Source organism: Pholcus phalangioides, unplaced genomic scaffold (genome assembly GCF_987345545.1).
Source record: "Pholcus phalangioides strain wild (caught in Gottingen) unplaced genomic scaffold, Ppha-v1.0 ptg000024l_1, whole genome shotgun sequence".
NCBI classification, from domain to species: Eukaryota; Metazoa; Arthropoda; class Arachnida; order Araneae; family Pholcidae; genus Pholcus; species Pholcus phalangioides.
This window is the reverse complement of record NW_028301616.1, coordinates 14237329-14263061: the sequence shown is the minus strand read 5'-3', so window position 1 is coordinate 14263061 and position 25733 is coordinate 14237329. Positions and strand designations below refer to the sequence as shown.

Genomic DNA, 25733 nt, shown 5'->3' with positions numbered 1-25733 from the left:
CATAACAAATGATCAGCATAGCAGTCAGCGGGCTTTATTGGAGTCATCTTCATCGGAACTTGCCGCAATGGTGAAGACCCATAATAAATGACCCATCTAATGGCTTTTAGATACGATAACTAACGCACTTCGTTATATGGACATTCGAATTTATTTGAGTTGAGAAAAAGAAAAGCTCCGAAAAAAAATGGATGGCACAAAAATTTAACTTTATTTCATTTTACAAGAAACAATTATGAGATGATGATATTTTGCCACACGTTCTGATTCAAAAAATAACTTTGGTCATAGAATAACTTTGCCGATATACGAGCCCCTTGCTGCTGCAAAAATCAACGAATTCGGATGAAATTCGAGACGTAGGTGTTTCACAATATGCGCTCGAGGATTTGAGGAGGAGAAAAAAGAAACAACAGCCTTAGCTCTTGCGGTTACGGTCACAATAAAAAACATTTCGAAAAATTCTGATGGTAACACTCACTTTTATGCACTGCAAAACGAACAGCGTGTCAATTAAACCGTAAATGATGTTGGAACGGTACCTGTAGCACTATAAATGCGTTCGCAAAGATCTCACCAAGGGGTTGGTGCGCTAGACGCTCGGTCGGGAAATTTCTTCAAATGTGCGTAAGTCTCTGACCGATCGTCTAGTGCATAGTTCCCCAAACTTTTTGTTCCATCGCCCCCTTCAGAAATTTTTTCTCTCATCACCCCCCCCCCCCACCACCACAATTTTAGTGCACCAATAGGATCCTATGTTATACACGTAGCTTCTCCATTCCATCGCCCAATTTGGGAAATACTGGTCAAGCGCACCGACCCCTTGAGATCTTTGAGTCCTGCGCTTGCATTTATGGTACTATACGCACCGTTAGTAGTAAGTTTTTGTGCGGCCGTTGTAGAGCCGCACAGAAACACTACTACTACCGTTCCAACGCCATTTGTTTTTTTTGATGCGATGATCATTTTTTCTACGATGCATAAAAGTGGGTGTTGTCTTTTAATTTTTTGAAATTTTGTTGCTGTAACCGCACAAAATTTCAGAAAAATTAATAGGCAACACGATTTTTGCGGCCGCCAGGGGCTCTTATATCGGCAAAGTTATTTTGTGACCACCCTGTAGCAACTTTTCGCTGAAATGAGTATTAAAAATAGCTTTCAACACTGAAATACAAATTGTCCTGATTCGGTTAAAAGATCGACTTCGTTCAGCTTCAGTCGTCCCCTGGAAGCTACTACGAGCGAAACCAAGTCGCGTATACGCGCAAGACCTTGTTTGGTGTGATTTTTGCCCGTTGCAGTTTCCAGTAGACGACTGGCCCTGAACGGATTCAGACATGTAATCTTTTTTTTAGGTGGGAGCACTTTCTCAAATACAATAAATACACGGGGGTCTATGGTGTTGGCTGGTCTGTACGGGAACATTTTCCGCCGTAGATGAAATCGTATGACGCACGATATGGCACGATTGTCATTTTTTTTTGTGACGTCTAAATGTAGGCACTCGTGTGTGATTCGTCAGATTTCCCGTATTTCCATTCATGAATTGATCCGTGGAGCGATCCAGTCCAAGTACTGCGTGACTCGCGTGTACACGCCCGGATAACCGGGTGTACCACACAGCTTTCCGAAGGACACGATGCCGACCAGGTAGTAGGTCTTACGGCTACCGACAGCCATCAATGGCCCTCCAGAGTCACCCTAGAAAATAAACAAAAGGAGGGGGGAGGGAAAAGGAAAACTTTTCAACATCTATTTTAATGGAAATTTCATACAGCACATTGACGGGTCGTATTCATCAATGGAGGTTAAAGGATTAGAAATAGACACGGATTGGTTAAAATCCTGCATTTAACCAATCCGTGTCGATCTCTAAGGCCCCTTGCACACGGAGCGGATCCGCATACCCTTTCACACGAGCACTAAAGATGCGGACGAATTCGCTCCGCATCCGCATCTTGTGAATATCTCCGAATAAACCTATTGTCAAAACTTCTACGTGCGGATGCGGAGTCCGCACTTAGGTTTTGACACATGCGGACGACGTCCGGACCCGCATGAACATTTCCTAGGTGCGGAGATTTTTCGGCTCGTCTGAAAGGCTCAGTATATTCCAATTGTTAAAACTTCTTCCGGACCCGCGTCCGCTCCGTGTGAAAGGCCTCTAAGGGGGCATTCAAGTATTACGTAAGCAGATTTCCAGCTATTTTTGACCCCCCCCTTGTCAGCAAAACACTGCCCCCCCCCTCTCCCTGTCAGAAAAATATCGTCAGCAGCTTAGAATATTTCATATCTTCAAAAAGGGGTGGTTGATGACGTAAGAAAACTTCAAACCCCCCTTCCCCCTTGTCATCAAAAGTCGCCAAATCCGAACCCCCCCCCCCCCTCGCGATGCTGACGTAGTACTTGAATGACCCCTAATCCTCTAACTTGCGATTGCAGTTAAACTCTGTCGGTGAATACGGTCGCGAATGTTTCGGAATTAAAAACAACAACAAAACCACACACACACACACATCAGTTGAGACACACTTTAGTTTTGGTTTTGTTTTTTGGCAATTTTTGATGCAGATTTTCATCGGTGTGAGAACCAAGATTTGAAAAAAAACTGATCCTATTTTTTTTCTTCTTAGAACAAGTTCATAACCACAGCTGTAATTGCATACGTGCGAAGAAAATTCACCGACAACAGTTCACCGTCATGCAATTCACCGACAGCGTGACATAGTGAGCGAGTGGATTGAGCAAGTGAGGCACCCGAGTGGTGCAATGGTAAAATGCTTGTCTTACCGCTCTGATGGCTACCGTCAATGTCCACGCGTTCGAATCCGGGGAAGAGCATCAAAAACAAGTTCTTTACCTACCGAGCTTGTGGGAGGGGGAACCACCGATTGAAGATGGCGCCTTCTTTTTCCACCCAACTCCAATCGTTGGAAATTGTCGTAAGGTGATATGTGACCGTAGTTGGTGTGCAGTATATATAAAGTAGGTAAGTAATTAATCAGGCGAGTCAGGGCCAGCAAGCAAATGAGCGAGTCACTCATACTGTCACTCCCTCGATAACCCATATTCACTGAATTAACCATTCACTTATACCTCACCTAATTGATTACTCAGTTGGTATAACTCACCTACTATTGATAAGGTTGGTCAATCACTTACTTGATTGCTTATACAGTCACTCACTCGGTCAATCGCTCACGTATTCATTCATTTGCTCAATCACTCACTGATGACTAACTGTTGTCGGTGAACTTTCCCAGCTGCGATTTTTCCGTCGGTGAATTATTTTGTCAGTGAATTGTTGTTGAAACTTTCCCGTGGTTCTACATCAACCTACAATCAACTTCAATGCAACAAAATTTTCTAGTTTTCTAAATTTACAGGGTGTCCCATAAATTCGTAAAGTTTGCAAATTCATTCAAAAAAAAAAAAAAAAGGGATTGGATTTTCGCGAAGCGGGGGTTGGTGCAGAAAATAAACTAGTTCAAATTTTTTTCGATAGAAGGCACTGCCCGAAAGCAAATCGGTATCCTATAAAGTGCAGGTTGCCCTATTAACAACTCATTCCTGATTTTTCCCTGTTACTGCCACTTATGTAAGGTTTTCAGTGTGATGGTGACCAGGACTGCCCTTAGGGGGGGTGTGACGCAGGTGCGGCTGCATCGGGCCCCGCATTCATAGAAAATTAATGAAGGCTTCTTCACCAGTTCCTAAATTATTTCTTGCAATGATTCTCAATTTTTTTTTTATCGATTGCGGAATTATTTATTTCATTAATTTTGAAATAAATAATTCTGGAATTATTTTTTCCGTCAATTCGGAATTTCAATTGACTCTAGAATTATTTCTGAATTTCCATTGGTGTGTGCAGTGGAATTATTTCTTTCAATTAGTATTTCTAATTCCTTCAATTATGAAATTTTCATTAGTTTCGGGAATTGCTTCTCTTATTAGTTTAAAATTGTCTTCAGCGTTGAATTTTCATCAATTTTTTTGTGTTAATTTGCATTTAATTGCGTGTTTAAAATGTTTTGTAGATATTTCTCAGCATTCCTGCATATTCTGAAATAACAGATGCTGATCCCCCTTCTCCCCTCTCTAGTAGCAAAGGGGGCCCCTAAACAGTTTTCTGGTGTCCTGAAATTTTTGAGACGCACCTGGCGCCCGCTGTTATTTTCGCACCGTCCTCGCGTCTGGTAAGGGCGACCCTGATGCTGACATTGGTGGCAAGCACTCTTGGAGAATTTATTTTACCTCAGCCATGAATTTCTCTCAGCTGCTGAATAAGAGCGTTTCAGACACAGAAGAGGAGCTTTCAAGTCCAATCACTCCTACCGGCAATTTTGTGCACCTCTATCGACAAAAATTTGAACTTTTTTCTGAACCAAAGAAAAAAAAAATCCCCTCTTCGTTGAAGTTTTTCACGAACCGCATCAAATATACCGATTCCTTCAACTTTTATGAATTTTTAACCTGTTTACGAATTTATGGGACACCCTGTATAGGAACAACGTTGAGTAGATGCAATAGTACGTACTTGACACGAATCCTTCGACCCATCCATCATTCCTGCACACATGTATTCGTTTGTGATTGGTACATCATCCCTGTACGCGTCCCGGCAGTATTCCTGTTCTTGTATGGGTATTTGAGCCTGCATTAACTTCGGGCTGGATGGTCCATCTGCAACATACATAACACACAAGCGATTTTATTGCAATTCCAAGGCTGCCTACGTGAAATGGACGGAACGATTTAGGAAAAAACAAAGTGGTCATTCCTGACCTGAACCATACCCTCCGTCAGACGATTTTTGACGCCTTGTTAAAGGGCGTAATTTTTTAAGATATACAATACAAGTGAAAGCTCGCTGCATCGATACTCGAATATAACGCTAAATCTCTCTACTACGATATTATTCGAATATTTTTTGCAATTGCTTCCAGTCTAAAGTTAAGCTACCCTTGGCTTTTTCGATGCAACGATATCTTTTACAAATACTACTATTACTAAACCACACACGCACCTCGTCCACATTCCTTTGCAGAACTTCTAACGAATCTGTGGTGGCCGCTGTGGTGGTCGAGTGGTTATAGTGCCGGACTCGTGATGCGAGAATCCGGGTTCGAACCCCGCAGTGGTGGTCGGCTGAAGTTGGTTTTCTGTGGTTCCCAACTTCAAGGCGCAAATGCGAGCCGATCTCCCCGTTAAAAAGTCTCGCCACAGAGAGCATCAGTCCTACAACGGTAAATCATTCAATCATAACACTTCACTCATAGTTAGTAAAACTGGGGGCAGATGACAGCACTACACATAACAAGCATTACACAGAAACAAAAAACTTTACGTCAGGTTTCACTACACGTACACGCACATTCCCGCATGTACAGATTCGTTGGGGGGTTCCGCGGGAAGGGGGGGTGCATGTGTGGTGTAGCAGTAGTAGGTAGGGGCTCGGGGATCCATGATGTTCTTAAGTCAGCCACCTCGTTGGGCAATTTGCCTGTTGTGGCGTTGTATTTGTATTTGTATTTGAATCGGTACATGTTGAAATGTGCGTGTATGAACCTGACGAAGTTTGTTACTGTGTAATGCTTATTATGTGTAGTGCTGCCATCTGCCATTAATTTTTTCAACTACGTGTCAAGTGTAATAATTGTACTGTTTGTAGGCCTGTTGTTCTCTGTGGCGAGACATTTTTTAACAGGGAGATGGCTCGCATTTGCGCCTCGAAGTTGAGAAACAGATAATGAACTTCAGCCCACCACCGCTGTGTCGTCGACGGGTGGGGTTCGAACTCGGGTCCTCGCGATGCGAGTCTATGATTACTCGAGTACCACACAGCGGCGATCTCTTTTACCGTAATAAATCCTTCTATGATCAGAGACGTAATTACGAGGGGAGCGGGGACTTGGCGGGCTGTAGACTAAGGGAGGAAAGTTCGAAGGGGGGAGGCGGAAAATTCGAGGAAGTAGTGGTCAAGAAACTGGTAGAATTTGAGGAGGGCTGGTTAAACTATAAATCTGTCTCAGTGGACCATGTCAGTAAGTGACCAAAAAGAATGACCTAGAGAGTTTGTAAGCATGTGAGTGACCAAAAGAGTGGTCTATACAGCAAGGAAACAGGTTGGTGAGCGACCAAAAGAGTGACAGAGTTTGCAAGCATGCGAGTGACCACAAGAGTGATCTAGAGAGCGAGGGACCAGGTAAATGAACGATAAAAAGAGTGAACAAGAAAGTGTGCAGGTATGTGGGGGGGGGGGGAAAGAGTGAGAGAGAGATATAGATAGAGAGACGTATTCACGGGGGGGGGGGGTTAAGCGGGCAATAATGCTCAGAGCGGCAAATTCGTGGAATGAGTGCTAAAAAAAAAATTTGACTACTTAAGACAAGAGCGGTAACATTTATGTAGCCCACAGGCCAGGGCCATCTTCAGAGCGTCATGGTCCACGTGCGAAGTGATCTCTCTGAGGCCCCCCCACCCACCTGGCCGTGCTCGGGCGGGTCCATGCGTCAAGACGGCACTGCCGCAAGCAGGAAAGCCATAAATCCGCGTGTGTCTACAGATATATATATAATATATATTTAGATTTTTCGACCGCCTCGACGATATCTTTTTATACGTCGCGAGGATACAAAAATCCCACGAAATCCAAAGCATCCCATTAGAAAAATGAACTTTGAACTATCCAATAAAAATGAAATGGAATGGAAAATTATGAAATGGAAATACAATATGTGGTTGCGTCTTTTGGTACTCACTGAACGCAGTTGTCCCCCAGCCGGCGATGAAGGCGTTGCGACCCTCGATGTTTTCCCCGAACAGTTCGTCATCGTCGTAAGGCAAGCATATGGGACCGATATTGCCGCGGACCCGAACCGGCCTCGTCAGTTTCAAGATGGCGATGTCGTTCTTGTAAGTCCTCGGGTTGAAATCGTCGTGCTTTATGACCTCCTGCACGCCGACGTCGATGGGATCCATGCTGTCGTTGTCGTTGTAGAGGTCGTGCTCTCCGAGCCGGACACTCAATACCTCCGGGTTCAAACTGTATAGCGGGAGAGAAAAAATTAATGCAAACAATATCTTATATATAAATGTGAAAGTCTGTATGCATGTATAAGTGCTTGTACGTATGTCTATTCTTTATACAAATCTGGTTTTAGGCCGATCGTCGCCAGATTTTGCATATATACCAAACAGGACTGGGAATGAACTGTAGGCTACTTTAAAAGTTCGTCAGAGCTGGGCAAATGCCCGAAATGAGCGAAAAACTGTCGGGCAAGAATGGTTTTGGGGCCTCAACAATCACTTTGGGGCCGTTCAAGGATTACGTAAGCAAACTTTTAGCCATTTTTGACCCCCCTCCCCCCCCTTGTCAGCAAAAGTCAGCAAAACGCTGACCCCCATCCTATATATATGAATAATATTCGCTGCACAAACTGGACATATGACGTCACTAACAACAGAGAACAACAACTACGGCGACAAAACTGAGAATAAAAATGTCCAGCTGATGAACTCAATGCTTGCCTCAAATCATCAACACTCTGACAAACGAAGTTGAAAAATTATCATTATCCACCAACATTAGAGTTCAACTGCAAAATGACTCAGCAATGCTATAATTTTCACATCAGTTGATCAAACTTGGCAATGGAAGAATTCCCGTAGACCGAAGCACTGGACTGATTACGTTCCCAAATGGATTTGGGAACGTAACAAGACAAAGTCTTCCCAAACATTCAACAAAATCACCGAAACCATGAGTGGCTTTGTGAGAGAGCGATTCAGGCACCGAAAAACGACAGTGTGAACAAGATCAACGAAAAAATCCTAAGAATTATTCCACATCTTACAAATCGGTTGACACTGTCACAGACACAGCGCAGACAGTTCTGTATCCTGCAGAATTTCTGAACTCTTTGGATATTCCGGGTGTGCCACCACACAACTTGACCCTCAAAGTCGGAGCACCTATAATGATTTTAAGAAATTTGGAGACACCGATACTCTGCAATGGCAACAGACTCTGCGTGAAGAAATTGCGCAATTACATCATTGAAGCAACGATTCTAACTGGATGTGCTGGAGGAGAAGACGTCTTCATTCCACGTACCCCAATTATCACTGAAGAAATGCCATTCACTTTCAAGCGATTACAGTTCCCGATTCGTACGCTATAAGTCGGCAACTATTTTTTATCAAGGTTTAAACGATATTACATATGCTCTCAACCCTTCTTTCTTTCTTTCAAACCGAGCACAACTCCGGTCTATCGCCATGGGAAATCTACTACCGATTCAGTTGTGCCGGAAGCTTGAGTATGTGTACCTTACTGTGTCTGAGCGCGTATATAGGGTTGTGTGCGTGCATTTTTGTTATTGGTACCATCTATATTACAAATTCTGAGTGAAGTGTGACGTTTGAATATTCGTACTGTTGTAGAGACCCGTTGCTCTCTGTGGCGAGACTTTTGTAACGGGGAGATCGGCTCGCATTCGCGCCTCTAAGCTGAGAGCCACAGGAGAAAACTTGATCACACAAGGAAGTACCAAAGGATGTTTGGAGGTGCCGCGAGTACGATACCCGGTTCGTCCTCGTCAGAAACTTTTCCTGACGCAGCGGTACAACAAAGACTGTGACATGACCAAAGAAAAAGATTGCTACCGCAGGGTGCCCCACACCGAGGGGTTAGCGCACCAATATCTCGGTGAGTATAAAAAAACAAGCCTGCCGTTCAGAATCGGCAATAAATTGTTGGTCCCGGTCTAATTAGCCCTCATGTGCAGAAGATGACCGTGGTGTGAGGAAAAATGATCAAATGAACACCCTTGGTTTAAACCAGGGGTCTTCAACCTTTCAGACATCACGGACCAAATTGAAACTTCCCATGAAGCCCACGGGCCACACCAACTCATACTGAGGTATTGAAAATTGTAAGATGGATTATACCCAGATTCACAAAGAATAACAAATTGTTAATATTGCCGTGTTAATGTATCAAATGCATAGTGTTGCTCGTAAAAGTAGAAGCGTGTGGTCGCGACCACATTATTTTTGTCATTTACAATGGTTTTTTAGCGGGACACGGAAACAAACAGCTCCGAGGGCCAAATGTGGTCCGCGGGACATGCGTTGAGGACACCCCCCCCCCTTCCGTTCAAACGAACAAAAAGAAAAAAAAGAATGATTACCACTTTTGTGGTGTATTAAATTGAGGAAATTGAGAGAGACACTTACGTTACTGATCTTCGGCCGACAACACAATGAGCAGCAGTTATAACGTGCTGAGGGGCGACCAGGGCTCCCCCGCAGTCTGGGCTCTTGACTCCCCTCCTTTCTTGATACACCACTGTCTGTGGGAGAAGGAAAAAAAAGTCTTTAGACACAAGAAACGACATTATAACATTTTTCAGTAATTGGCGATTTCCACAGCGTGGAATCCTAGGAGCGGTCGGAAGTGCCATGATTTCTGACAGGCCCAAGCACCAGAAATTTTTAGAAGCCACCCATAATGATTTTAAAAAATAATAAAAAATAATTATATATAAGGTAAGAGTGGAAAAATGTTAGTGACCCCCCCCCGGGTGTGGGGCAGGTCATGGCCCCCACAAAGGGTGGGCTGACAAGGCTCCAGCTCTGGGGCCCGGGATGATTTTCACCATTTTTTTGCTTTTTCGCGCTATAAATTCATCATAAAGGGGCCCGTGAAAGTGTGGTCCCGGGGGCTGGGGCGCAAAAGATCCCAGCCTAGGGGCCCTGCTCTAGGATGTGGGGGGGCCATGGGGTAGGTTACCACCCTGTCAGCCTCAGCCTTGTAGGGAGGTGGTGGTGGTATGACTGATTCCGGCCATCTTAGGACCAGGACATCGGTGACTAAAACGACTACGGGGAGGGGGAGGGGATTCAGGAGAAAGGCAATTCTTGGGATCACTTCATCGTATAGTAAAATTTTTGTTGATCAAATCATAAAAATAGGTAGGATACGTAGTACGTGCAGGGGCGAAAGCAGGACTTGAGCTTTGGGCGGGATTTTGAAATATGAAATGCAGTCGACGCTCGTTGTAACGAACCCACACGTTGGCCACCTCGCTTTACCCTCAGCCACTTCGTTGGGCATTTTGCCTGTTGTGGCGTTCGTTGTATTTGTTATAGCGACCATTCCACTACCGCGGCCTCCTCTGTATAATACATGGCACATCAAATGTATTCCAAAATGACCTGGACATTCTGAATAACAGCTAATTTAACTGTTAACTTGGGGCAGTGGTTCTCAAAAAGTGGTCCGTGGAAGGGGGGGGGATGGGATGTGTTTGAAGAACAAAGCGCTTATTAGAATAAAAATAGTGCGAGTAGTTACGACATTGTCATCAAGGGGTCCTTGATTCACTTGGTGTGCGCGGGGTGAGTAAAAATTAAAAAATACCGTAGTAGGGCAACGGTACCCAACCTTTTGGTGAGTGCGGGCCACTTCATTGGTTCGAAAGCCTGTCGCTGGCCACATGAGTGATGTAGAACCGCACCGTGGGTGACTTAAGTGATCTATATAAATGTGCCGCTTAATTCATTTTTACAAAATCAGGTTTGAGATTGCGAGCAACATCTGATGACTCCGAGGGCCATGGTTTGAGCATGTATGTCCTAGGGCCATCCTTGGAGGGGGGGGGGGGAAGGTGAAAGAGGACCCCTTGCTTTAAAAAAAATATAGGGGGATAAGGAAGTATTTGCTTCTCCTTATATAAAAAAATGTGTCATATATGTAATATTTGTACAACGTCAACACTGTATATGCCCTTGTCCTGAATTTTCGCCCCCCCCTCCTATCCTTAATTCCATTGTTTCTCAGCCCTCTGAATTTCTACTATCGGTGGTCACCATTGGCTGTAGCTGGGACTGATAATGTTGACATGGCATTTCTAACTGACACGTTAAGATCAAATGAAGTTAACTAGAAAGATATGAGGTAACTTAATCACCATCCAGGGCCATGTTCCCGGAGCTACTTCTTCGCCTCCGACGACTCTCGTGAAGGTGGCGTTGCTCTTTCCGCAATCTGGATAGAAAATGAAATTTCAATTCACACAAAAATGAAATTATGCACTCGATCTATATTCATAAAGAGAGGAAAAAAACTATTACTACGAGTCTCAGAACACATTATGGGACAGAAACATGTCACGAGACATAATTCGTAAACATGATACGAAAATTCTCAAAGCGTTATCGCATTAGATATTATTTACTTATTGGCATGTCAGCTGAAATGACTCGGAAGTAGGAAGCATAAATCTTTAATTGCATAATCATATAATTACCTAAAGGCATATTTACATTATATCCATAGTTTGAAAGTGCGAATGAGTGGCCAAGAAAATGAGTAGAATGGGGGAAGAGCGGTGAAATTTCAAAAGTCCACGGGTGATGAAAGTCTTATGGAGCGGGTTGGAGGCAAGTCAGTGAGTGACCATTATATTGACCTAGAGACTGTGCAAGCATTAGCGTGATCAAGACAGTAGTGTGCAGTAGTGCGAGTGACTGAAATCTCAGATCGTTACGTTTCAGTCATAGTTATTGACAATTTTTCGACTGAAATGGACAATTTTACTTGCTTTTGGCAATTTTACTTTGACAATTTTTATTGGAGATATCCCGTATGGATCTTTAAGAATTTCCCGATATCTTAACGGAAGAAATATGGTCAACCCCTATGTATTTATTGTGTTCTGCGCATTGATACGTTTCTATCGGTACACCTTTCGGGGGCCGGAGGTTGTGTACCCCCTGGTGTAACAAGATCTTAGAAAAATGATTAGGAAAAATGCTATCAAAATGAAACGCTGAAACAAATGCCAAGTCCATTTGGCTTTTATTCCGGATTTCATTTTGCTCTTGCAATCATATTTATTGTTAGTGGTAAAGTCCCATTACACAATGCCCTTGACCTCCATAAATCATTATAAGGAAGATCCCCACTCCACGTGTTCTGATTCAGACGAGAATGGCATACGTGTATGTTAACGGATGGGGGGGGAATGTCGCAACTAGATACAGTAGCATACGCTTACAAAAATCACGTTTGAGGTTCACCTGTTCTGATTCTTATAACCGATGATCTTCCTACGTTAAAACCGAGTTTTGTGTTTTTCAGATTTGATTCTTTTAGGCGACTGATTCTTATAAACGGTGGCTACTGTACTTTGTCAGCCAGGGTTAGCACTCATTTTGGCGTTCCTTGTAAAGTATAAGGAGCAGTTATATATATCAAGGTTGAATTCAGCACCAGAACACTCCCCCCCACTTGTGACCCTGGATTTACGTAAAATTCAACATAAAAATTCACCGCTATTGAGTGAGTGACCGACCGAATGAGTTGGTGAATGAGCTAATGAGTTAGTTAGTAACCGTTCGAGTGACCATATGATTGAGTGAAAGACCGCATGAGTGAGTTGCTTGCTCACTCACTTGCTTAGTCACTATATAACTCCCTCACGCACTCACTCCACACTCAATTACTCACTCGCTCATCATAGGCGGAGATAGACGTGAAAATCTTTGGGGGGGGGAGCATGATGATGATCCCAATTCATATATATACGGGGTGATTATAAAAAAACTATCCCGACATATGGGCCCCTAACTATCGTACCATTCACAGAAACTTAATGAAACTTTGGCATAAGGTATTTTGAGGTATGCGCTCAAGAATGATATGGAAAACAACAGTGTCACTCTAACAGTTAAGGTTACAGTGAGAAAATTTCGAAAATACCAAATGGCAACACCAAGTTTTTTGTATTGGAATGAGATCTCCATACTGAAAAACACTAAACAGCGTTGGAATGGCACCTGTAGCACGAAAATCCCCGGAGCTAGGCAAGGAAAAAGTAAAAAGGACTTTGCCGTGCACCAGAGCATTAATGTTCGTTTCATTCGTCACACCGTTTCTTCGGCTGAGATCCCAGCAGCCTGATTAGTCCTCCACAAGGTCATGTGGAAAACACAATAAAATGCTTTATTTTATGCTGCTTCTCTGTCCTTATTGGTTGTCCAAACTTTTAGCCTATCTACCGCCGGTGATTTTCATGCTACAGTTGCCGTTCGAACGCTATTTAGGGTTTTTCACAATGGAGATCACATTCCAATACAAAAAACTTGGTGTTGCCATTTGATATTTTCGAAATTTTCTCACTGTAACCGTAACTGTTAGAGTGACACTGTTGTTTCCCATATCATTCTTGAGCGCATACATCAAAATACCTTATGCCAAAATTTCATTCAGTTTCTGTGAATGGTATGATAGTTAGGGGACCATATGTCGGGATAGTTTTTTTATAATCACCCTGTATATATGAATATACATACATTAGCTCAGTAGGCTTCACCTTTGACACTTGGGAGCATCTTCCATGCGCTTTCGTATCTCTGCCCACGTCGCTCATTTTTGCTCACCTTCTCACTAACTCTTTGACTCACTTGATACACTCACTGGCTTCCACTTGCTCACTCACTTGCTTGCTTACTTACGCTCACTTGCTCATTATGTAACTTTGTCAATGAATTTTCTGGTGGTGAATTTTCCTGCAGTGAATTGTTAGCCTAGTTTTCGCATGGGTAAGTGTGGCATTTTACCAGAGCTCTTATAACTATGTCAGGCAAAAATGTAATCAGTACATGTACTGTATATGTTCGCTAACTTGCCAAATTGAATTACATTCTAATCGTGGGAACCTAAATGCTTGCTTTGGCTATGTCTAGAGCGACCCCTCTAGTAGTATAGCCTTATGTGAGGTCTTTGAGTCACGTAATTAATAAATTACACAAAAAAAAAGAAGTAATAATTACCTTGAGGTAGAAAGTTCGGCATTCTCCTCCCAGATGGCGAGGCAGGACGAGCAGTTGTACCTCTCACTCCAGCTGGCGTGGGTCTTCTGTTGGTGGGCGGACGCCTCGTACTCGACCAAGTGGTGCGCCTGGGCGGTGGTCTCCTCGTGGTGGTCGTCGTCATGATCGGCCTTCGCGTATTCCATCTGTTCGGCTGTACTGGCGTTGTCACGGGGTTTCGACCCTCGTTGGGCAGTGGGCAACACACCAGAGGTTCGTTTCGCTCGAACCCGCAGAAGAACCTCCTCAACCTGTTGTAGTTGTTCAGTCGCAGCAGTACCGGACAGGACGTGACCCTCACGCAGTCTCCAGCTCGCCTGTCGGGAGTCGTACACGGCGACTGGGCAGAGGTTGGCCTCCTTCCTTCCTCGTCCTCATCCCGGAAAACGACTGTTGGCGGTAAAGGAAAAAAAAAAACAATTTTTTGCATTCATGCAAGTAATTTTGCGACCAAAAGTATTTTTTCAGATTCATTTTGAACAGTCTCGACGTGTGAAATGACACGATATTAAACCTTAAAGTGGCATTGACGAGATATCTCGCCTAATTCGATGCCTTGTATATTTCGGCAACTACGAAATACCTCGCCTCCTTAAAATCCACAGGATAAATCCAGGCCGACTCATCAACCGCCATTAACGCGCAGTGTGACGTCAGTATTATTGCTATAGCCAATAGCTGTCCCCTGTGCAGGGCCAGACTTAAGCAGGTGCGAAAGATGCGATCGCACCGGGTCGAAAAATATTAAGGGCCGTAAAATGGGATTTTATTGCGTATTGAATACGTTTAATATTTTACAATAACTGCTTTAAAAAGCCAGACTTGAAATTCTATTGATTCTGTTGATGAAAAATGTGTCGATTTATTGACAGACTCGCATGGTAGTGAATCCGCACCCTCTCCTACTTGAAGACAGCCATGATTTTTGACAGGGCCCTAGATTTATAGCTGGACTTACAGACTTAAGATTTACAGCTGGATTCATGGCCCCCACATCCTGTAGCGGGACCCCTAGGCTGGGATCTTTTGCGGGCCCCTCGGTCAGACTTTTAACGGGCCCCTTCTGCAGTTGATTTATAGCATGAAAAAGTAAAAATATGATGATAACCATCCCGGGCCCCAGGGCTAGAGCCCTGTCAGCCCTTCCCCCCTATGTGGGGGCCATGGCTGGCTTCTCTTTGATTTTCAAGAAAATTTAGAGATAGAAGACCTCCGCAACACAGGTTGCCAAGTTCATTTGTAACGACATTAATTAGACTACTTAGAAAGTTTGCCACATTTTGAACCACAACATCCTATTTCGTTTCTTCTTATTTTGGCGTAGAATCTTCCTGGTTGGCTCACAAATACTACATGGCGATTGGATATGGGGCGTAGAAATCGCCAATTTTTCCCGCACAATGATGATTTTGGCACGAACAGAGAATTTCCCCCCCACCCCTGAATATTCTGAGAGGGAAAATGGACTACTTGGTGGCGTCACAAGATGAGTGCGGAGGCCTTCTATCTCTAGGAGGTGCCCTTGTTAAGAGTGACCATATGATCCGTACTTTACGGGATATTCCCTTATTTTTAGCTCTCCCAACTTCTTTTTATAAAAATTGTCCCGTTTTTTTCTCTTATTTTCAAAAATATTTAGTTGCATTTTTGAAATCAAGAATAAGGATTATTTCTATGACTTATAAATTATATTATGGTAATTATAACTCAATCGTAATTAGTCATAAATATATTATCAAAAATATATTTACCTCACATATTTATCATACATCAATCGAGGTTTTTTTTTGGTCAATTACATTTTTACAACCATTGCGACTTGTAGTAATTTTCTATTTCCCGTCATTAGATAATTTTCAGCATTTTTGGCGATGGTTGGCAACTTTATTTGCCTTTGATAATTTTTTTGGCTGTCAGTGGTAATTTTACTTGCTCTTGACAACTTTTCGGCTGTGATTGGCAACTTCGACTGTTTTTGTCCATTTTTCTTTTGGCCGTAATTGGCAAAACTTTACTTGCCTTTGACAATTTTTAACAGTTATAAGCAATGTCCCGTATGAATCACGATTTCCTGTATTTTTATGAAGGAAATGTGGTCATGCCCTGGAATTGAGTGTATTAATACTTTTTACCGACACCTTGGCGAGAAACATTTGGCCCGCGGGCTGGAGATTATACACTCCTGTCCTAACCTATTGATCAAAAGAAAATAAACGTAGCCACTGTGCGATCGTGTGGGCATCGTGCTGCACTGCGATAATCACGCATACACATAGTGCTTAAGGCTCTACAGTTCTGTCAGACTTATTATGATAGCTACGCATGCGGATATTGCAAAAAGAGAGAGAGAGAGAGATAGTGCCATCACAGACTTTTCATTCCGACAGCTATACATACAGATATTGCAAGTGGGTCTTTTCGCCGTTGAGCGGTCATCGTGGGCATCGTGCTGGAGTCTAATCGTTAGGACCCAGGTTCGAACCCCATTTGCGGAGCAGAGAATCGGTTTCCTGCGGGCAAATTTCCAACTTCAAGGCGTGGATGTGTGTGTGTGAGTCAGTCTCCCATTGGAAAAAGTCTCTCCGTAGAGAGCAGGCAGACATTCATAATGTTCAAGCATTTACCATTTTCACTCCAAGATATGGAAGACAGATGGCACACAGACTCAGCAAAAACCTCTAAACAATCTCGACCGTGACAACATAAATACGTTAAGGGGGCGCCAGACACACATTAGAACACATATTTCGGCATCAGAGGTCTGTCCAGCCAAAATTTGGGTCCATTTTCCGGAACCTTCACAAAATTCCGGATCTGCGAAGCGGACCCTTCACAAAATGCATATTAATGAAACCATAAATTTGGCATTTCATTTCTTTTGTGATAAATCAACTAGATTATTTGGCTTCCCATAAAAATACTTAGTTTTCACAAAATTAGTGACCCTTTCACAAAAATAAGGGGAATTGTCACAAAAACAGGACCCTACAGGAAAAAAGTATGCATAGATAGGCCCCCCAGTTGGGTATGTACCGATTCGTTAGAAATTCTGCAGAGGAATGTGTATACGAGGCGCATGTATGGGTTAAGAAAAGTGTTTTTTTTCCCGATACCTTTCTTAAAATTTCGCCACAATACATCCATAAATATATTATATATCTTTTCTACTGATAAGTATAGCAAAACAAAAGCAGGATTCGTAGCATAGTTGTCTATCATTGTCGAGTTTCCACATATTGCGTGTGTACATAAGAACATAGGTAGAGTTTCTAGAAGTCATGGATCCCTTCTTATGTTTTTTTTTAGTATCCATAGCTAACTGTGAGAGGGTAGGGATCGAGGTCCATAACTTAGTTTTAATCCGTAAATTGCATTCGTTATGTCTTTCCGCTCTGTCTTTTGTTTGAAAGAGCTTCCGAAACCTGCTCCGAGGAATACTAGGGGTCAAAATACATATATATTTGTCATCACCGTTTTCATCATCATCAATGCAGATCTCAAAGCATGCGTTGTTACAACATCCAAAACATACTATATTTAATCCCATTCAATTGGCCAGCATTGAAATATCCAGGGGATAAAAAATTGGAAGGAGTTATATTAAGCAAATGAGGTACGTACCCTGAATGTTGTTACATGACACAAAAAACTTTTGTCAGTAAAAGGAAAAAAACATGGGATGTTGCATTTCGGGGGGGGGGGAACGCACTGTATTTATGAAATTTAAATAGTTTTAAAATGGCATTTATATATTGCTTGTAAACTTACTTTTCTATCATTGTTGAAGAATGCGCAGCAATATGTCTCTTTTCTACATTGTATTTCCCCCCCTCCACAATGCGAGGGCCGAAAATCGTCCTTGCTTAGCTTGTCAAGCGATGTGTACCTTTGAGCCATTCTGCTGGTAATTATAGAAACTTCGAGAATAGCTCAGAAGTAAAAATCGAATATTTAGGAGTTGTTTAGAGAAGCATCGATGCCAAAACGAGCTCAGAATATACAATGCATTTACTTGAAAAATGTAAGAAACTCCCGTTGCTTGAAGCAACAAGGACCAAATTAACGGATTAAACCAAATTCCTCTCACATCCTCCCCCGTTCCTCCGATACGCTTGTATCAAAAATGTATCTGTAATGGATACTGAACTTGAAGAGCGAGAAACGAATCCTTATTAGAGTTTGCCTGTATTCTAGAAGGTGTTTTAAATACAGGGTGATGCGGTTTGCGTAAAGGGCGTTTTCACAAAGAGGTAGGGTGGTGTGTGTGTGTTTTTTTTGTAAAGAGATGAAAATAGTTCAAATTTTTTGAACTATAGGTAGTTCAAAAAATAGAGAGAGCTGCTTGAAATCAAATAACAGAACTTTCAATCTGAACCATTTTTCAATCTCTTTTGTGTCCAAAACGTTCGCAATGCTTCAGCCGGTGATTCGTTGCTCAGGTAAACCAACTTCACCAATGTAAACGTCATAATGAAAAACCTTATGAAAGTTTTTGAGCATCAGTAACAAGGTAAATTCAGAAATGAGCTGTTAATCGTACGCCCTGCATTTTTATAGGACTCTGATTGGCATATTTCCACTGATTTGCTTTCTTACAAAGCCCTCTATATCGACAAAAATCTGAACCAAGGTTTTTCCTGTACCATAAAAATTCTCTTCGTTGGAACAACTTTCTCCGCTAAACTGAATTCAGATATACCGATTCTTTACATTTTTTATGAATTTTCTAACTATTTACGAATCTGTGAGACACCCTGTGCATAATAATAGAGCATGGATGTAATAACCGAGTGTTTTATAGCTAGAGGAAAAGGAATACCAGAACTCGTCCATTCATCAACAAATCAAGGTCGACCTAGTTTTGGTGTTTCCCTCCCACTTTATTATTTCTATTTCTCACAAGTGGCAAAACTGCTGTTTGCACCGAAATATTGCGAATACCCAGCGCAATACAATCGATCGTACGAAACGATATTTCATTACGGAGGAAAACAATTGAAAAAAAACAACAACAATTTACAAAAATCTGTTATATTCTATTAAATAAGATATAGTTTGTATATATCCATTTATTCTTCGTATAGGAGACGTTATGCATCAACGCTGGCAGGATCTTTAGCGAATTCGAAATATTAATGATTTAATGAGGAAAAACTTATCATCAAGGTCACAATCGGCCATTAGCGTCCGAGCTGCTGCAACTGTCGCAAGGAAGTCCTTGTCCGGTCACGAATAGGAAATGGTGGTCGCTTATGCCGTTCTAACAGTGGGTCAACCAAGCTTCTGATTCTGTCAGTCTTTTGACCATTATTTTGTTACTTTTTTCCTGATCATAGAATAATTTTAATTTTTTTTTTGTCACGATCACATCATATACAGTGGAACCTCTCGATAACGGACACCCATGGGACTAAAAATTTTGTCCGCTAATGAGGAGGTACGATACACACAGCGGAACCTCCTGTATACAACTTTCACATGTATACGACGACGTTTTCTAGTCCATATTTCGCCACTTTTTAGTGCATGTAATCCGGCTTTAGTTATTACATTCTCTGTTAGAAATGGGCTGAATAATTGTAGTGCGGTGATTCCCAAAGTGTGGGTCGCGACATCCTTTAGGGCCGCGTGAATGAACTTGGGGGGTCGCAAGAGGCTATCCAAAACAAAAACGTCCAAACATATAAGAAATTAATTTTAATTTTTGGCAACGCGTAAATAAAAGTATGTCAAAACAAAAAACCTTTGGTCAACTGAGCTACTTACCATGTATCATCTCAGAATGAGATCAAACACAGAATGAGAAGTAATATGCAAAAAAGGAGAAATGTCTGTGCGTCAACGTATTATGAACAATGTTATCAATTTTCAAGCGAAGAATCATTTTGAAATTAGATGATTTTTTCTAAATCACACCGTATACAAAAAATCAAGGACTACAAACACCTCCCTACACTTCCAGTTTCATAATAAAACAGCACTGCCAACTAAATATCGAAAAATAATTTGATTTCATTCATCAGTAATTGTGCGGATTGGGACGTTACAAAGGCGTTCCGAAAAATACTTCCGAGACAGCACATTTATTAACGGGAAAACAGGACATATGGTCACCTGCTGTGTGTGAGAAAAGGGGGGGGGGCATCGATAAATTTCTTGTCAAATGGGGAGGGATCGCGGTTTAAAAAAGTTTGGGAATCATTGCTGTAGTGGAAATAAATACTTTAAATATAATTACGTAATTAATATACTTACTCTGTCTCTTGTTTCGATGGAAAAGTTGCAAAGTATCGGGAAACCTGTCCGCTATCACGAGAATTAATATAACGATCTGCACGCAATGGAATTTCGCCATCTTCTCGGCAATTCTGGAATTTTCAACGAATATAACGAAGGCGAATTAGCATTCATAGTTACAAAAAAGAAAAAAAATGTAACTTATATACAACTTTTCTAAATTACAGTAAATATGACGTCATCGTTTATCTTTTAATGGACCAATAACGGAAGTGATCTTTGGGTTTCGAAAAATTTCGAAAAACAAAAAAACAATTAGCTTTTTCCTGCGTGAAGTTCATTATTCTTCTTGATTTGTTCCTTCGTGGCTATTTACATCGACTAAAACCACACAATATACCCACGACATGAGCCGAATGACCGCAAACTAATGCGCTATCATTGCTAATTTGTTCACGAAATCGATTGAGGATGGTTTCCGTGATCCGACGAGACGAGATTTCCCCTTGAGGAAAAACCACATTTTTACGTGAAATGTTTAATGAGCATTTTAAAAACAAAATCGCCACGTGTGTAGTAGTAGAGGTGGTGGTGGAAATTAGATTTCGGAAGGTCTGTGAGAAATTTCCGCTTTCCTAATCCATTTCGCACAGCCGGCTTTAGAAAGCTTCTACTGGATGGAAAACGCCGACAACACGCACTCCCGATTGGAATTTATTGACTCCAATAAAGAGCCGAAATCTTCTCTATAATAATATCCGGCTCCAATCATTTGGTAATTATTTATGGGGAAAAAATGCAAAATTTACCCGTTTGTTTACGGAGAAAAAATTACTCTTTTTATCTATAAATGTTATAAATGGAAGAAAATTGCGTTATTCGTTTATTATAGATTCTTCTGTATTGTTAACGTCGATATTCGGTCTTTATTTTGCTTACAGCTTAAAATTTAAGCATAAAAGCAGTTCTCACACTCTCCCTTTAAACTGAACATGCCCGAAACTTACATAAATTCACAGTACAGTGTGGATCCCGCTTATAATGCTCCCACTTGGAACGCGTTTTCCCGCTTAGTACGACTTGTTTTCGTGGTCGCCAACTCTTACTAATACTCATCGCATCGAGATTTCCCGTTTAAAGGGTTTTCCCGCTTACAACATTTTTTTATGACGGTTGTTTTTGAAAAACGTTATAGGTGGAATCCGCTGTAGTTAATTCCGACCAGGGGTCTGTTGGGTTCTTTTTCCGCACACGTCTCACAAAATTCCGGATCTCAAAATACAAATTGTCAACAACTTAAACCTGACATTTCTTTTGTGATAAATTAAATTGACACCATTTCGCTTTCCACAAAATTACTTACTTTTCACAAAACTGATGACCATTTTCACAAAAATAAGAAAAGTTTTCACAAAAATAAGGACCCTACAAAAAATGTCTGGACAGACCCCTGCCGACACGGCCTTCGGAATTGAAATGGGAGTAAAATGCCTGTGTGGTGATAGAATCAGAGCTGGATTTATGGTTTTCCCGCCCTTGGGCTACACAAATTTTGCCACCCTTCTCCCATTCCAGTCTGATTTTCTTGATCACTGATTCTCCGAATTTGCTTCTCTGGGCACACTAAGCCCCCCCCCCCCCCGTCCCTGGAAATACACCGCTGCCTCTAAGTCGCTCGTTTGGTCACCACCATGCTTACACACTCAGGGTCAGTGTTTCCTAATCTTTTTGATATCGCAGACACCTTGTAGTAAAGGCCGATGCTCCACGGATCCCTTATAAGTAGAGATCAATGCTCCCGCGGACCCCTTGTGGTATCAGATGGTCAATTTCGGCATCACTCTCTCATAAAATGCAAAATGTATTAGTTTTTTTTTATAATTTGCATACCATAAAAATTGAATAAATTATAATTTCATACTAATTTCATAGTGGAAAATGGTAGTAAATGAAAATGATCCCACGGACCCCTTAGAAAGTACTCACGGACCCACAAGTTGGGAAACACTGCTCTAGGTCACTCACTAATCCTTCCCTTCGAGATTTAGCATGGGTGTCCCGAGATATTTGAAATTCCTACGGGTGCCAAGAACTTAAAAAGTTTGGAAATCTTCGCCTTCAGTTATTGAAAGTATTAGGAGGGCTTAAAAATATTGGGGAATTAAGGCAGGGTGCATGGAGCCCAATACCTCCTTAAGTATTTTGAAAATTGCGGCAAATATTAGAATGGAGCCGTTAACCGACTTCTGAACGGCCCCGCAAAAGCCAACTTTACACTTTTTTCTAATTTAAGGGGCTTAATATTTTCTTCGGTGCCCGGGGGCCCTCAACTGACCTTAATCTGCCTTTAGATTATTTGAGATTGTTGTCCAATTTGAGTTAAATTTAAAATTCTACCAAATTATTAATACTGCACCATAAACATACATAAGATGAAGCCAGGGCCGTTTTTAAAGCACCGTGGCTCCCCCTCCCCCTGAGAAAGGTGATGTTCTGGGGCCTCTACCTAGCTGAAATTGTTTGCTTATCAATTCACATTCTTACTCTCAAAAAATCACAGACTGAATTTAATTATCACGAGTCCTTCAGTCCCCGCTCGTGTAGGCCTATGCGTTAAGACGGGCATGTAGGGCCTGTTTCTTGAAACGGGACACGTGTCCAGGGACCACAAATTTTCAGGGGACCAGAATTGACTACCTTTTGTATTTTAGGCATATGCCGCTTTCTCCCGTGTATGACTCTGCTTCAAAGAAGACTACATATGAGAGAGGCCCCCCCCCCCGAAAATTCATATTTGCCCTGGGCCCGAACTTATGGAGAACAGGCCGCGTACACAACCCTTGCAGACCCGAGTATTCATGTTTTGTAGTGTTCAAAATGTTTTTTGCATTTGTGATATTCAAAAAATGCATTAAAAACATAAATGTCAGCAAATCCTTATTTTTCAATTTTTTTGCGAAGAAATAATTCACTTCGCTAAAATTTTTTTCTGCCAAGATGATGCAGAGCATGTTCATCTTCACACACAATTTTTCCAGAATTTTATTCCTAAATTTTATGTAATAAATCATACTTTTTCCGGAGCCACTTTTTCCTGGAAGCCATCTTAAACCCCCCCCCCCCCCCGAAAGAAAAAAACTTTGAGTGCTGCCCTCTAATATATGAAAGCCCCAAAGTATATTCACCATATTTTTAACTCAAAACTTACACAATCTTTGAAATTAGGGGTTCTCTGTAATCCCTGAGGTTAAAAGAAAATGATTCTGCGGTGAAAAGAAAGCTACCCAAACATTTGTGGCATTAGGGTCTAAAAGGGATATAGTAGTTGAAGGTAGAGGGAAAAATCCTTAAATAAATTCACACAATATCAGAAATTCTAACAAACGTCCAATCGGATATGACGGAACGAATTCCTACAGGAATTACAAAGTAGGGAATTTGTTTACGTAATGCACGTGTTTTTTTTTCTAGCATTCAGAGTACGTATTACACCGTATTATCATCACAAGAGAGAGATTATTACTATTATCGTTATTATTATTGTTGTTCTTCTCTTACCTGGGCGCGCAAATCCGCTTTAATCTTGGACGAGAATGAATTTCCAAATGAAACCAAACCAGACAACTGACGCGACCTTCGCTATATAGTCTCTCTCTCTCTCTCACGGCGATCACATGCAAGACTGACGACTGAAAAAGCCACCACCACACAACTCTAACACTACTATAATAATACAACCCGACGGAAACAAACACTCACAAAAAAAATCCTAAAGTTTTTCCTTTGAAACGACGTATCGGGAATTGTGAGTTCGTGATCGATCCATACTAATAAATAACTTATAAGTCGAGAAGAGGAGAAAAATGACGGCTGTTCGCGGAACGAAGAAGAAATAAGCACGACAAAGAAATGCAATATGTGAGATGAATTCTCAGCAAAAAGTATGAACCATTCCAATCAATGGGAATTGGGTTTTTTTTTTTCTGTAGAGGCCTATAGGCTTATCGAGGCTTTGCCAGGCGGTTGTCGCGAATTCCGGTTTTGATTATAAAAAGAAGGGACAGGAAAAAAACCTCCTCTTCCTTCACCATTTTCTTTTCTTTTTTTTCCATCAAAGTGATGTCACGAGTAATATACGTCATCTTTTGTGTTGTTAACTTCTCTCTCTCTCTCTCCCTCAATTTCAAAAGATAACAAGAAAACAGGTCCTCTATAAGAAAATTAAATGGAAAAGATAATCTCTCTCTTTTTTTTTTTTGCTGCTATCTCACACGGGCTTCTGAAGAAGTTAATGTCAAGGTAAATCCCATTAGTCACTCACTTTCTCCCCTCAAATTATCAGGGTTGACTGTGTGAGGACTTGCCAGTGCTCTGACTACATATGGGGGGGGGGGGGGGGAAGACCTCTTGGAACATTAATTTTCAATTTTTTTTTTTCCGAGTCAGTTTTTACCGTAAAATTTCACTAAATTTATTTTCGGTATCTGTGTACTGTATGAGAGATAGAGTGATACCTTTCTGCAGGGCCGCAAATAGGGGAGCAGGCAGGTGTGGTCATTACCTCCTAGAGATACATGAATGAATGAACGCCAGGGTCTCTGCCACCGGACTTATCCCGTTGCCGAGATCTCTTCCAGCCCAGCTTCGTGGCAGAGTCTGGAGTCACAAAGTGAGTGTGTACACCTAAAGGCGCGTATACAATAGCGCGCGGATCATGCAATGAAAGCATTCGCAATTGGCTATTCAGTAATTTGTACGGTGTTGCGAACGTTTCTTGAGCTGTTTTCACTGGACCCACCTGCAATCGGTTTTTTCAACGAACACAAAGAAAAGAAAGGAACACAAAGGAAGTTTGTGTACCCACGAGCGGATTAGAACCGCTGCAGGGGGTCGTGCGTTGCAAGATCGGCGCGCTAGTGTATAAGCGCCTTAACAGTCTGAGCTTGTAGCTAGTGTTGCGTATGATATTTCAGTGCTGCCATCTATACTTCAAATTGTGAGTGAAGTGTATTAATTGAATATTTGTAACGTTGTAGGCCTGTTGCTCTCTGTGGCGAGACTTTTTAACGGGGAGATCGGCTCGCATTCGCGCCTTGAAGTTGGGAACCACAGAAAACCAACTTCAGCCGACCCGGATCCTCGCATCGCGAGTCCGTCACTATAACCACTAGACCACCACAGAGGCCCTCCTAGAGATACAGGAGTGATGGTCTGGTGCGCCAGACCAGAAGGAGGGACACAAATTTTATTCTCTCACCTCTCCTTTAGCATTACAAGGGAGCGCCCAAATGCGTGCTTGCCCGCTTGCCCCGTGACACCAAGCATCTAGTAGCGGCCCTGCCTTTCTGTTATACTATAATTATGGGGTACGGATTTAAGAGCGGGCTAAAAATGATACACATAAATCTTCTGATTTCTTTTGACCCGAAAGAAAGATAAAAAGAACGAAGTATGTCGGCCCAATAGGTGTAAATACATTTATTAATTAGTAAATTAAAAAGTGTGTTACGGAAACCAAAAGCTGATACCAAATTCTCTTATATAAGCTTTTGGTTGCCGTAATTCACTTTTTAATTTAATTAATAAATGTATTTACACCTATCGGGCCGATA

General features: G+C 41.8%; 1 protein-coding gene across 1 annotated transcript; it reads right to left on the bottom strand.

Annotated features, from left to right (window-relative positions):
- Positions 1–188: 188 nt before the first annotated feature.
- Positions 189–24108, bottom strand: LOC149068793 (proclotting enzyme-like). The gene is made up of 8 exons (XM_089250779.1): positions 23680–24108; positions 20140–20252; positions 13846–14274; positions 10980–11056; positions 9244–9359; positions 6765–7048; positions 4541–4686; positions 189–1701 (listed from the first exon to the last, which is right to left on the bottom strand). Exons 2-8 carry the CDS (start codon positions 20237–20239, stop codon positions 1540–1542), a joined length of 1314 nt encoding a protein of 437 aa, XP_089106905.1. The 5' UTR covers positions 20240–20252; positions 23680–24108; the 3' UTR covers positions 189–1539.
- Between the last annotated feature and the right edge of the window lie 1625 nt (positions 24109–25733).